Raw genomic sequence first — 13,748 nt, forward strand, 5'->3', positions numbered from 1 at the left:
GCAAATTTGGCCTGGGTAGCTTATATAGACAAAATGTTATGAAGGCCTAAGCGCGAACTACCCCAAATAGCCAAATAAGGGCTCAGCACTGTTGGGGGGCGATGGGAGAGAGTGTCAGCAGCTAAGGGGTTAAGGAATTGTGTGCGCATCAATACATTTCTGAGTAGTAAACATGCACCAGATTGGATATTTTAGCATAATTATTTTATGAATCCCTGAACCAAGAGTTGCATAACTCTAATGGCTATTACCTCTATTGATTCATGCATGAAAGGACTTCCTTCACAGTCACTCATCCTAATAGGGCCAAGCAGGTGCTTTCACTTCACTTCCAACAACACAAAAGAAAACAGCTGTGTAAAAGTGATATAGCTTCATACCATAAAAGAACTGACGTCTCAGTGTGAAAGAAGGAAAAACTTAAACTTATGTGAGGAAAGATTTTACAATATGTACCTGAGAAAATAAAGACAAAGAAACAAAGATGTCTCTTTAAAACCCATACCTTTTTTTGCAAAGACTTCAGTCTGTAGTTTGGTGCAGTCAAACAGTATCTGTCAGGTGGCAATCTAGGTCCAGCATACGGCTTGATCAACGGTAAAGGCATTTGGTTTTTTTGTCTTGCAATGTCTAATAAAAACTGAAAAATGAAAAAGCTGAATTTTAATACATTTCAGAAGTGTGGCCGGAGTAACGATAAATACAACTGTATGACTTACATCTCTTGGAGGAGGAGAGGTGAAAGACTGGTCTGTTCTGCACTGGATTGCCAATCGCACATCATCGGCATCAACGTTTGATTTTTTAGCATGGCTTGAGTAAATCTTAGCATCTTCCAATATAGTAGTGACATATCCTTTGGAAGAAAGGAAACAACAGTTAACAGCAACAGAATAATATATTTTAGAGATCTGCAATCAAGATATGCATAAATCTATGCATGTGCCAATACTAGAACATTAGCTCACACTGAAATACTCACATTGGTCCCATCAAATAAAACTCAATTATTTGACTAAAATGATGATGACAAGATTGGTATTATTAATGTGATTACAGGTAGGATTGCTGTACTGCTAAAACTGAATGCTGTTTTGCAAAGGCATAAATGTAAAAGAGGTTGGAAAAGTAAACTGCTCAGAACAACAAATGTCAGTTTCTGCAGTTTCCAATTAAACATTGGTTATTGCAGACCAGCTTATGCTTTTGATTACATTTTTTGTTTAAACGAAAAGGTGTATATTATTAAGAAGGCTTATTAATTTGTATGGCAATAACGTGGTACAAAATAGGAACAGATAACATAGGGCTTTACATCTGAGAGATGTGCAGATTCTGCATCTCAATACAGCTATTCAAAGATTAAGATGCCCCAAGTCTGTGAAAATCCCTGACTCACAGCCTTCAAAAAGAGGGGCAACTTTCAGCACAACACAATTCACAATTACCAACTAGATAACATTAACTTCCACAAAAAAAAGAAAAGAATGAAAAAGCGGAGACGAGTTTTAACAAAAAGCACAACTGCCCCATGACAACCAGACAAAGTTTATTTAAGGGAATGGAAGCAAATCTGGCACTGAAAATCTTTTCTTGAATTCTTAACAGAGGAAAATTCTATGGAGGAGCAGAGCAGGGATAGGATCTGACCAAAGAATGATAGCGGTCGATTCTGCTGAACACAATAAAATTCTGACTTAGTTGTGTGAGTGTAATTGCCTTAACCCCTCGGGTGCCCTGGGCCCCCCAACCACTTGGAGCAATAACCTATCCGTCTTTCGCCCCCGTGGGGCCAGATCAGTCATTTTTTCAGGCGATCTGTACCCCCCTGACCCCATGGGGCGGGCGGGGGGATCAAAACCCACTAGACACCAGGAATTACTTTTTTTTTTTATATTTTAGGGCAGCGACCCGTTAGGGAAGGGTTGCTACCCAGGGGCATGATTTTTTTGCGTGTAGGTTTCGCCCCCCCCCCCCCCCGGGGCTAGATCAGCCATGTTTTTGGCTGATGTGGCCCACGGGTTGGGGGGGGGGGGGTAGTTGAAAAACACTAGGCCCCAGGGATTGTTGTGTTTGTGTGTTTTCTGGGGGAACCCCTTGGGCAAGGGTCAACCCCCCCCGCCCCCCCCAAAAGGGGCATAAGAGTGATGGCCAAGGGGGGTAGATCAGCCGATTTTTTTTTAATGCCCATCTGCCCCCAAGGGAGGGCAGAATCCACTCAGGCACCAGGGATCTTCTGTGTGGGTGTTTTTTATGGGTTGGCGGCCCCTTTGGCAAGGATCGCCCCCTCAAAAGGGAGCACATTACTGATGGCTATTTCTGCCCCCTCTGGCAGATTATCCTATTTTGTTTTAGGCCCATCCGCCCCCAAGACACAAGGTTTTTTTTTTCCCTTTATTTTTTTTTGTGTTGGGGGGCGCCCCATTTGGCAAAGGTCACCCCCCCCCCCCCGCACACACCAAAGGGGGCACAGAACTGTTCACCATTGGCCTATATTCTCCACTTAGGTACCAGGGAAAAATGTTAACTGTTTGGTGGCGGGGTGTTTCTCAACTGGCGAAGTATTTGCATTTGTGATTATAACAGTTTATTTCTCCTTTTTGTTCTAGTTCAAAGCTTTTGCTTCCTTTGCTGTGGCTCCTTGCGGTTTTGGCAGTGGTTGACTTGCGGTTTGCGTAGTTGCATGTTTTAGGTAAGTAAAAACAATTTACTCCAAAGGAGTATTGTTGCCATGCATGAATGACATGTTCGTAGGTGGTGCACTAAATGCGTGTGAAGTTGTCCTTAGATTTGTGCACAATGATATTTGTGTTGTCTTAGGTCTAATTTGCTTTTCTTTTTTTGTGGGATATCATTGGTGACTGCTGTGTCTGTACAGAGTAGTTGCTGGCAAGTCTAGCTTTTTCAGTCAAGTGAGTGGTGTGGTTTTTGATAAAGCCACACTTTGTTTATTACTTATTTCAGACAGTGCTGGTTGTTGTTGGCACATTTGTCAAGTTACACTCTTAGAAAGGATCATGTCTAGCCACAGAGTGACCGCTCAGCAGGTTGTTGGCATGCTTTTTGAGTTGTCTTCTGACCATGATTAGGAGACGGACCCTGCATCTGAGGCAGAGGAGGAATAGAGATTCTGGCAGTGAGTTTTCTGTCCAAGAGGATTCTTCTGATGAGGAAGCCACTCTCAGTGCAGATGAAGGGCCTGTTTTAGAGGACACTGATGTGCCAATAGTGCAGCAGCCTGGGGCTGAAAGGTTTCCCACTGGAAGACCAGACACCTGGGTTGCCCCAAACATGGTGCAGCCCCAGTTGCCTGCCTTTACTGGTCTCCCAGGTTGTAGAGTGAATACAGAAAACTTTTTGCCTGTCAATTTCTTTGAGTTGTTTATGGACGATGTATTTTTTGGAAGAGATTGTTGAGCAGACTAATTTGTATGCGGAGCAGTATTTGAGGGACAACGCTGACAGACTTAGACCTCAGTCTAGAGCTAGCAAGTGGATTCGCACAAATCTGTAAAAGTTGAAAAAGTTCCTGGGTTTTACTTTTTTGATGGGGTTGAAAAGGAAGACGTCACTGGCTTCTTATTGGTCTACTAGTCCCTTGATTGCAACTGCTATATTTCCTGCAACAATGGCTCAAAATCGGTATTTGCTTCTTCTTCGGATGCTGCATTTTGTTGGTGATGCTTTAGCCTTGCCACAAGATCACCCGGATTGGATCCCCAAAGCAGAGCCAGCCTAAAAATGTAGAAAAGAAAAAATTGTGCTTATCAACTCGCTGTACTATCCCCTCAATCTCTACACGTTTTTGACCTTTTCTTGTTGCAGTCACATGGGCCATCCACACAAGTGAGGTATAATTTTTATCGGCAGACTGAGGGAAACATTGGGTGAAAGGAAATTTGTACAAGCGCAGTGTTCCTACAAACAAAAAAGTGTGGAAAGTGTTTTTTTTTGTAGCTATATTTGAGGTTTGCAGAGGAGTCTGGGTAGAAAATGTTGGGGGATCCACGCAAGCCACACCGCCCTGGACTCCACCAGGTGTCTAGTTTTCAAAAATGTCTGAGTTTGGTAGGTTCCCATAGATGCCTGCTGCACCGGGGACCAAAAATGCAGGTGCACCCACGACCCCCCTCCCCCCCTCCCTCCCTCCACCGGTAAAACAGGTAGTTTGGTTAATATATCATTTTGATGTGTCCATGTTGTGGTTTGGGGCATTTCCTTTCATGGGTGCTAGGCCTAACCACGCAAGTGAGGTACCATTTATCATCGGGAGTCTTGGGGCAAACACAGAATAGAAGAATAAGTGTCATTGTCCCTTGTCTTTCTCTAAATTTTTTCCTTCCAAATGTAAGACAGTGTGTAAAAAAGACGTCTATTTGAGAAATGCCCTGTAATTCACATGCTAGTATGGGGACATCAGAATTCAGAGATGTGCAAATAACCACTGCTTCTCAACACCTTATCTTGGGCCCATTTTGGAAATACAAAGGTTTCCTTGATATCTATTTTTCACTCTATATATTTCATACAAAGGAATTGCTGTATTCCCGGTATACAATGAAAACCTATTGCAAGGTGCAGCTCATTTATTGGCTCTGGGTACCAAGGGTTCTTGATGAACCTACAAGCTCTATATATATCCCCGCAACCAGAAGAGTCCAGCAGACGTAACGGTATACTGCTTTTGAAAATCTGACACTGCAGGAAAAAGTTAGTGCAAAACGGGGAGAAAAAATGTGTTTTTTTTTTACCTCAATTTCAATATTTATTTTTTTTCAGGTGTTATTTTCTGTAGGAAAACCTTGTGGGGTCTACACAAATTACCCCTTGCTGAATTCAGAATTTTGTGCAATTTTTAGAAATGTTTAGCTGTCTGGGATCCAGCATTGGTTTCACACCCATTTCTGTCACTAACTGGAAGGAGGCTAAAAGCATAAGAAAATAGTAAAAATGGGGTATGTCCTAGTAAAATGCCAAAATCGTGTTGAAAAATGTGGTTTTCTGATTCACGTCTGCCTGTTCCTGAAAGCTGGGAAGATGGTGATTTTAGCACCGCAAACCCTTTGTTGATGCCATTTTCAGGGGGGAAAAAACACGTCTTCTGCAGCCCTTTTTTCCCCTTGCATATTTCCTTTTTTTTTTTTTAAACCAAACTTTTCACTGTATTTTAACTAATTTCTTGGTCTCCTCCAGGGAAGCCCACAAACACTGGGTACCTTTGGAGTCCCTAGGATGTTGGAAAAAGAGGACACAAATTTGGCGTGGGTAGCTTATGTGGACAAAAAGTTATGAGGGCCTAAGCGCAAACCGTCCCAAGTAGCCAAAAAAAGGCCTGCCACCTGAGGGGGACAAGGCCTGGCAGCAAAGGTGTGAAACAATCTCAGCGGTTTCTCTCAAGTTTGCAAATAAGACATGTGTTGGGGTTTTTTTTGGTACTTGGAGCTCACAGTGAAAGTTCTCTGCAGTTTGTCACATGCAAATGAAATGAATGGGTGGTTCACCTTATCACTTATACTTTCGGCTTATTGTATGCAGATGTCCAGATTGTTAAAAGGATTAACAGCAATATGGAATCTACCACAGACAGTTTCAAGAACTGTGCGGTAGCCATAAGGAATGGATTTCCAATAATGTCCTTTAGACTACAGTAACAAGAACGAAATCCTACACCCATCTATTGAGTCTCACTTCTGGCAGCTGACTTTTAGCCCCATGAGTAGGGGAACCCCCAGCACCTGTCACATGTGTGACACAAATATGTAGGTCAAATTGGACGCCAACCTAAATATTACCAACAAATTAGTTAAGCAACACAGTCCTGTTTCTTTTACCGCCGTAGTCTCAAAAAGGTTTTACATTTCTTTCCCCTCTCAGAATGGTCGCTATAAGTACCTTTATCTGATGCACTCATTCCTCCTTGATTACTGCAATGCTACACTGCAGATTCTCCACGAAATATGCTCAAAGGCCGAAACTCTTCCGAAGCGCAGCTGCGAGGATGCTTCTGTCTCTCTCACATTGAAGACATGCTACCCCAACCCTCTCATCCTTGTACTGGTTTCCTAATATTGAGCCAATTAACTTCAAAGATTGGATCTACTACACAAGGCTATGTAAGCTAATTTTCCCTATCCAATGTCGAAAAGGTTCCACTGGCACTCACTAACATGCTACCTCAGATCAGCAGACATTGTGCTCTTCCAGTTTTTAAGGAAACTTGTCTAAGACATGGGGGTCTTTGCTGTGTCAGTCACTGTTCTGTGTAATAAAGAGCAATTTGCGGGCTCTAGGTAATGCCTTACCTGTTAGAAACTATCTAGCCCCAGATTGCTTACCTTAGAATATTCCCTACACATCAGACTTGATAGGGACATTTTCGAGCAATCTCCCATGCCTGGCGGTAGGTGGTGGTGGTGGTGTTCGGTGCAGCACCAGAAGTGATGTGCGTGGTGCCTGTATAAGAGCCACCCCAGTGTGCCGTCATCAGTTTCTGTTCATGGCTTTCCATGCCAGAAGCACCGAGCCATGAGAAACACTGAGAACTGGTATGCATATCCAAGGCCCTTAGAAGGGTGACTTTCACACTGCAATCGGTTCGCAGAATGGAGAGAACGGGAGGGCCAGTAAGGAATCTGCTGCTAGACTCAGTACCACCCAGGTAAGGTATTACTGATGGCAAGTAACTTGTTCACCTGATAAAGGCTTCTAGCCATATATTCCTTACCTTAGAATAGATAGCCAAGCAATAGCTTCCTGAAGGTGGGTGTGTAAACAGATTACACCAAAAAGTACTGAAAGACAATGGGGGTCATTTTGACCTCGGCGGTCTTTTTCCAAGACCGCCGAGGGACAGCCGTGCGGAAGACCGCCAGTGGTGGCGGTTTGCCGCTCGGCCTATTATGACCGTTGGCAGCACTCCGTCCTTTTACGGACAGAGAGCCGCCAACAGCCATACTGGCGGGAAAGTGGAGGTTGCTCCACCTCCACGCCAACAGAACACCGCCCAGTGAATCACGTCCTGTGATTCGCCGTGGCGGTGTTCTGTTGACGGTGTGGTGTCGGCGGAGCAGCCCCCATGGCTCCAGTCCCCTCCCGGAGGATCGTCGGACCAGGTAAGTCGACCGTTCGTGAGGGGAGGGGATGGGGGGGGTGTTGTATGTTGTGTGCGTGCATGGGGGTGTGGTTGTGTGTATGTAGAGGGGGTGTGTGAGTGTGTGTATGCTTGCGGGGTGTTGTGTTTTTGGGAATGCGTGCGTGTATGTCTGTAGGTATGTCTGTATGGATGTGTGCGTGAATGTTTGAATGTGGGTGTGCGTGTCTGACTGTGTGTGTGGATGTTGGCATGTATGTCGGTGTGTGTGCGTGTATGTGTGTTGGTGGTGCCTGCGTGCGTGTCGTGTGTGTATGAATGATGTTATGTTGGGGGTTGGGTGGGGAGGGGGGTCCTGCCACCTTTGGGGGGTGGCAGGGGTGGTGGGGGGATAGGGGAGGGAGTCGGGGTGGGGGGAGACCCCTATCAGTGTAAGGGAAGGAACTCCCTGGCACTGATAGTGCTCACCGCCATGGATTTCATGGCAGTTTCAAACCGCATGAAATCCATGGCGGTCAGCAGGGTCCAAATACCGCCGGCAGTATAGTGACGGCCGCTGGGCTGGAGACCCAGGTCTCCAGCCCAGTGGTTGTCTCCACCCTGGCGGACGGAACGGAGAAGCAGCGGATGACCATGGCGGTAACCGCCATGGTCATAATACAAAAAAAAAAAAAAAAAGACCTCCAGCCTGTTGCCAGTCTTACCGCCGCTTCTCCGCCTTCCGCCAGGGTCATAATGACCCCCCAAATTTGCAAAGTTCCTATAAGGATGGACCTGACCATCCAGGCAGTAGTGCTTGCTGAACGTGTGCAAGGAAGCCCACGTTGCTACCTGGCAGATGTCCAGAACAGAGACTATGGAAGCTAATGCAGTGGAAACAGCCTTGGCTCTGGTGGAATGAGCACATAAGCCCTTAGGGGGTTGGTTCTTAGCCAGTGCGTAATAGATCTTTATGCAGAGAACTATCCATAGTGAGATGACCTGATCCTGCATGGCCTTCACTTTTGTAGCCCTGACATACCCAAAAAAGAGTTGATCATCCACCTGGAAATCCTTTGTGCAATGTAGGTAGAACAACCACCTTCTTTTTTGGGCTCAGGAGATGGTGTGTCTCCTCTTCTTTAGAAGGGTGAAGCAGAGCAAAAAAAGTAGCCCTGGTGATATTCTGGCCCAAATGAAAAGGTGTCCCTACCTTCAGAAAGAAGGAGGCATCTATTTGAAGAACCAGCTTGTCTGGGTAAAAGGTGGTATTAGGAGGGTGCACAGAGAATGCCTGCAGTTCACTGACCCTCCTGGCCTATGTTATGGCCACTAAGAAAGCTGTTTTGATGGTTAGCAAACAGATAAGGCAGTTGTGCAATGGCTTGGAAAGAGGACACATAAATGCTAGAACCAGATTTAAGCCTCAATGGGGCATGATGAATGGTCTGGGAACAAACGCATGCTGGAGACATTTGAGAAACCTAGTCACAACTGGTAACAAATAAAGAAGATTGGCGAAGCAACTGCAAAAACACTGAAATGGCTGATAAATAGTTCTTTACTATGCCCTGAGCCCTGCTAGGCAAAAGACTGAAAACAGTAAAACCCTATAAAAGGGTGCAAAGAGAGTGTTGATGTTCTTGGATTCACACCATGTCACATATTTAACCCAGAGGCAGGCGTAGACCATCTTGATGGAGGGACACCTGGCTGCCAGAAAAACATTGCAGACTTCAGAAGAAAGGTTTAAGGATTTAAACTGGCCAGGAAATCTTCACAAATTAAGGTAGATGGTTCGTACCAGACCCTCCCGTACCCAATCCGGCTTCACAAAAATAAATTGAGCCTTGTTGTTCTCGATCTTTTTGAGAATTCTGGGCAGGAGAAGTAGTAGCAGAAAAGCATAAAGGAGGTCAGAGCTCCACTTCAGATGAAAAGCGTCTCAAAGCGAGAACTGGCTTGGAGACCACAGCTCGCAAAACTTTTAACAATGCACGATCTTGGCAGTGGCGAACAAATCTAACCAAGGATCTTCCCACTCTTGCACCACCTATGGATGGAGATGACATTCATGATCCTCGAGGCAGCAACGGCTGAGTTTATCCGCTCTGGACTTCAGAGAGCCCATCAAGAATCGAACCACCATGGAAATGTCCTGATGTTCCAGCCATGTCCAGGGAAGAGGGGCCTCTTGATAAAGGGTCCATGACCCCACCCCACCCTGTTTGTTGCAGTACTACATGGTAGCTGTGGTGCATGTGAATACATACCAACTTCCACTTAGCGAAGGAAGGAAGGCTTTCAATGCCAACTGGACCACCAAAAGCTCCACCAAGTTGTAGAATCCAGATTCTCCCAGATGCCTCACCCCCCCAGGAGCAACACATCTGTCACTGCAGCCAACTATGAAAAAAGAAAGGGGTAGATGGCCCAGAGGTTTATTATCCTTGTTAAATGGGTGGAATCAAGGTGCTCAGCTGTCCACAATAAAATGGGAAATCCATTAAAACAAAGTACATGGAAAGGTAGAGGGCAAAGCAGAGTAGCTCAAAATACATGTTATTTTTCTAATTCCAATATGTTCAAAAAGTCAAACGTCCTGATTTGTGTGCTGCATAGTATTTACTTCATTTGGTTAGGTACAATTCCAAAACGCGAACTGCAAAGTGTAAAAGATAGCTAACGTGTGTTTCGCCCCTTCCTGGAGCGCACGCCCGGAGCTTTCTCAAGGCTGACTTAGTAAACCACACCAGACATCATTCGAAAGTACCAATATGTATAACCTGTCAAGAAAGAAGGAAACCATGAAACCAAGTCAGAAGGACCAATTCAATAACCCAACCCAAAAAAGGACAGGTGCTGCCAAGATATAAATTAATCAGAAAAGCAAAAGTGAAGAACGGCAAACTGGATGTGCTCTTGGCCCACCGTGAACCACAGGTAATGCCCGTGGGCCGGCAGGACTGGAATGTGGAAATGTGTGTCATGCAAGTCCAACTCTACCATCCAGTCGCCAGGGTCCAGGGCAGACTAGGACGAAGTCCTCCGTTCTTCTTGGGCATCAGAACGAAGCAGGAATAACAACCACAACCTATTTCTGGTGCCAGTACCGTCTCAATGACTCCCTTGGCCGGGAGAGCCAACACTTCCTAATGGAGCAAAGATAAATAGTCCTCTGTCAGCTGGCTGTATGTTTGTGGCATGAGGAGTGGGGTGTTCAGAAAGGACATGGAGTAGCATCTTTGGATTATCTGTAAAATCCATCCGTCAGTGGTGTAGGTAATGGTGTACCCTGTCCCCACTAGATTCCAGTGGTGGTATGAGGGCAAACTACAGGGGTTTGGAGGATGCGGCTGCCAGGGGCTTGGTGGACTGGCCGACCTCTGCCTAGCAGCCCCATTTGGTCTGTCGGAACCGTGTCCTCAGCCATGGAAAGGCTGGGAAGCATCTTGGCCTTGGTGCTGGGAGGGAATGAACGCGAAAGAGGGCGGTAGTCAGACTGGGGTTGGCAAGGGGCCATGGATAGGCCCAAGGACCTGGCAGTAGCTCTGTTATCCTTGAAGCACTCCACTGCAGAGTCCAGCTTTTCACCAAAAAGCGAGAACTAACAAAGAACTATTGTAGGAAAGTACCATCTTGTCTGGCATGTTACCCCCATATTTCACTGTATATATGTTGTTTTAGTCTATGTGTCACTGGGACCCTGCCAGGCAGGGCCAGAGTGCTCATAAGTATGTGCCCTGTATGTGTTCCCTGTGTGATGCCTAACTGTCTCACTGAGGCTCTGCTAACGCAGGCACCAAAAGACTGCAGCACTGGTCCTCTGGGTCCCCTCTCATCCCGACGAGCGCGGTCCCTGGAACACAGCAACTCTGTCCAGTGACTCTTCAGTCCAAGTTTAGTGGAGGTAAGTCCTTGCCTCCCCACGCTAGACTGCAAAGCTGTGTGCCGCGTGATTTGCAGCTACTCCAGGATTTTCTTCGTGCACAGCCAAGCCTGGGTCCCCAGCACTCCGTCCTGCAGTGCACAACCTTCTGAGTTGTCCTCCGGCGTCGTGGGACTCCCTTTTGTGACTTCGCGTGGACTCCGGTTCACTTTACTTCCAAGTGCCTGTAGGGGTACTTCTGTGGGTGTTGCCTGCTTCTGTGAGGGCTCTCTGAGTTGCTGAGCGCCCCCTCTGTCTAATCCTCCAAGTGGCGACATCCTGGTCCCTCCTGGGTCCCTGCAGCACCCAAAAATCTCTACTGCGACCCTTGCAGCTAGCAAGGCTTGTTTGCGGTCTTTCTGCGTGGGAACACCTCTGCAAGCTTCATCGCGACGTGGGACATCCGTCTTCCAATGGAGAAGTTCCTAGTCCTTTTCTTTCTTGCAGAACTCCAAGCTTCTTCCAACCGGTGGCAGCTTCCTTGCACCTTCAGCTGGCATTTCCTGGGCTCCTGCCCCCTCTCGACACTGTTGCGACTATTGGACTTAGTCCCCTTGTCTTACAAGTACTCAGGTCCGGAAATCCGTTGTCAGTGCACTGCTGGTGTTTGTTCTTCCTGCAGAATCCCCCTATCACGACTTCTGTGCTCTCTGGGGGTAGTAGGTGCACTTTACTCCTACTTTTCAGGGTCTTGGGATGGGGTATTTTTCTAACCCTCACTGTTTTCTTACAGTCCCAGCGACCCTCTACAAGCTCACATAGGTCTGGGGTCCATTCGTGGTTCGCATTCCACTTTTGGAGTATATGGTTTGTGTTGCCCCTATACCTATGTGCTCCTATTGCAACCTATTGTGATTCTACACTGTTTGCATTACTTTTCTTGCTATTACTTACCTAATTTTGGTTTGTGTACATATAACTTTTGTATAGTACTTACCTTCTTACTGAGGGTACTCACTGAGATACTTTTGGCATATTGTCATAAAAATAAAGTACCTTTATTTTTTAGTAACTCTGTGTATTGTGTTTTCTTATGATATTGTGCATATGATATAAGGGGTATAGTAGGAGCTTTGCATGTCTCCTAGTTCAGCCTAAGCTGCTTTGCCATAGCTACCTTCTATCAGCCTAAGCTGCTAGAAACACCTCTTCTACACTAATAAGGGATAACTGGACCTGGCACAAGGTGTAAGTACCTCTGGTACCCACAACAAGCCACGCCAGCCTCCTACAACTAGCAAAGGGCATGGCTAGCTGTAGAGCAAAGGCTCCAGCCTGGGGAGTGCTTGAAAATATAGCAAAACCCTTGAGTGGTTATAATTTGTGAGTCTTACCCAACTTAGGGTGGGGACACTGAACTTCTTGTTGGGGGGAGACTGCACTGCTCCTGCAGTCCTCCTGCACATTTGCTTCCATTTGGTGGTGAACACAACCTCCTGAAGTCACCACAAGCCGAGAACGAGTGAGTTTTCTGAAGAAAGGTGGACAGGCCCACCAGGGTGTTATGCGGCGCTCCTCCGCGAGCATGCATATTAGAGCAGCAGCTCTCTCGCTGCGCCAGAGAGCTGCTGTGAATTTCCTCTTGTTTCTTTGGGACTCTCCAGCGGTCTTGTGCCGCTGTTTTATTTTCTTCAAAATGCCCTGTAATTCTTTAGCGGCCTTGCGCTGCACTTTTGTTTGTGGTGCCCAATCCCACCTAAACACCCTGCATCACTTCACATTGCAGGACAGCCTCGGAATTCCACCCGGGCTGTTCCATGCCGGTTCCTTGCATGGCAAGTACCTAAGAGTGTCACTGCAGGAGCTGACAGCCACTTTCTAGTGTGCAGACGTGTCTCCATTTACTGCCCTTCCCGCTGGTCATGGGCACGGAGAAGGCTGGCAGCATAGGGGGGGGGGGGATGGCAGCACTCCTCCACTTCTCTAGTGACATCAGGCCCAGGTTTGGGGGTCATTGGACCCTTCTGCATTTCACTGAAACCACAATGGCGCTCTCCAGCCGCGGTCTTCTTTCAGGGACCCAGGGATGGGGTCCTCGGCCCCCACTTAGAAAACTGGCAGTGTGATGGCACTCCCCTTCTGCAGATTCCTCTTCTGGGCCCAGAGATAGGATACTGGAGCCCTTTCTCTTCCTCGGGGAAAGCATGACAGAGCTTCCCCCTTTTCTGTTTCTTGCTTCTCAGTGGCAGCCCGAGGGCCTCACCCACTCGGGGGCAAGGCTGAAAACGGTGGCATATCCCTACGCTCTCAGATGTCGGAGCCTCACAAAAGGTCTAAGGTCACCAGAACTTTAATCAACCGTATCTTTTAATCATCTTGTCTCTTTTCGCTCCTGGTGGTGCGCCCCTGCCATCTAGAGCACTTTCTGGATGTCTCCTGGCCTCTAACCGCAAACTTTGTAGGGAGCAGGTTTCACTGGCTCTCTGTGCCAGTTTTTCACTTTGTTGTACTCTGGGCCTCTTTCTCCTTGTGCAGAGTCCAGTCTTCCCCCCCCCAACAAATCCTCAGGGGCTGCAAGGGGCCCACTTCCCTGGTCATGGGGTGTACCCCACTGTTCCTAGGGTCAATCATAGTCAGAGAACTGGGGCCAGGTGGCAGTCAGGGAGTTCCTCCTTCCAGTTTTCCATGGCAGCTGCCTCCAAGAGTAGTGTATGGCAGAAAAGCACAACGAAGAAAGGGCTCTCACCCCTTTTAAGTAAGGGCGGGGGTATCCAGCAGGACTGCGCTTCTGGCCTATTCTAATGTGCTACA

At 46.9% G+C, this 13,748-nt stretch overlaps 1 protein-coding gene across 1 annotated transcript in view; it reads right to left on the minus strand.

Moving 5' to 3' along the window:
• TAF9B (TATA-box binding protein associated factor 9b) overlaps positions 1–13,748 on the minus strand; it is a 113,506-nt gene that overhangs the window by 50,663 nt on the left and 49,095 nt on the right. Inside the window, exons 3-4 of the mRNA XM_069212560.1 lie at positions 720–856; positions 506–640 (exon numbers count right to left, since the gene is read on the minus strand). Coding sequence (XP_069068661.1) covers positions 506–640; positions 720–856 — 272 coding nt within the window. The remainder of the gene's footprint in view (positions 1–505; positions 641–719; positions 857–13,748) is intronic.

The sequence above is a fragment of the Pleurodeles waltl genome, chromosome 2_1 (genome assembly GCF_031143425.1).
Source record: "Pleurodeles waltl isolate 20211129_DDA chromosome 2_1, aPleWal1.hap1.20221129, whole genome shotgun sequence".
NCBI lineage: Eukaryota > Metazoa > Chordata > Amphibia > Caudata > Salamandridae > Pleurodeles > Pleurodeles waltl.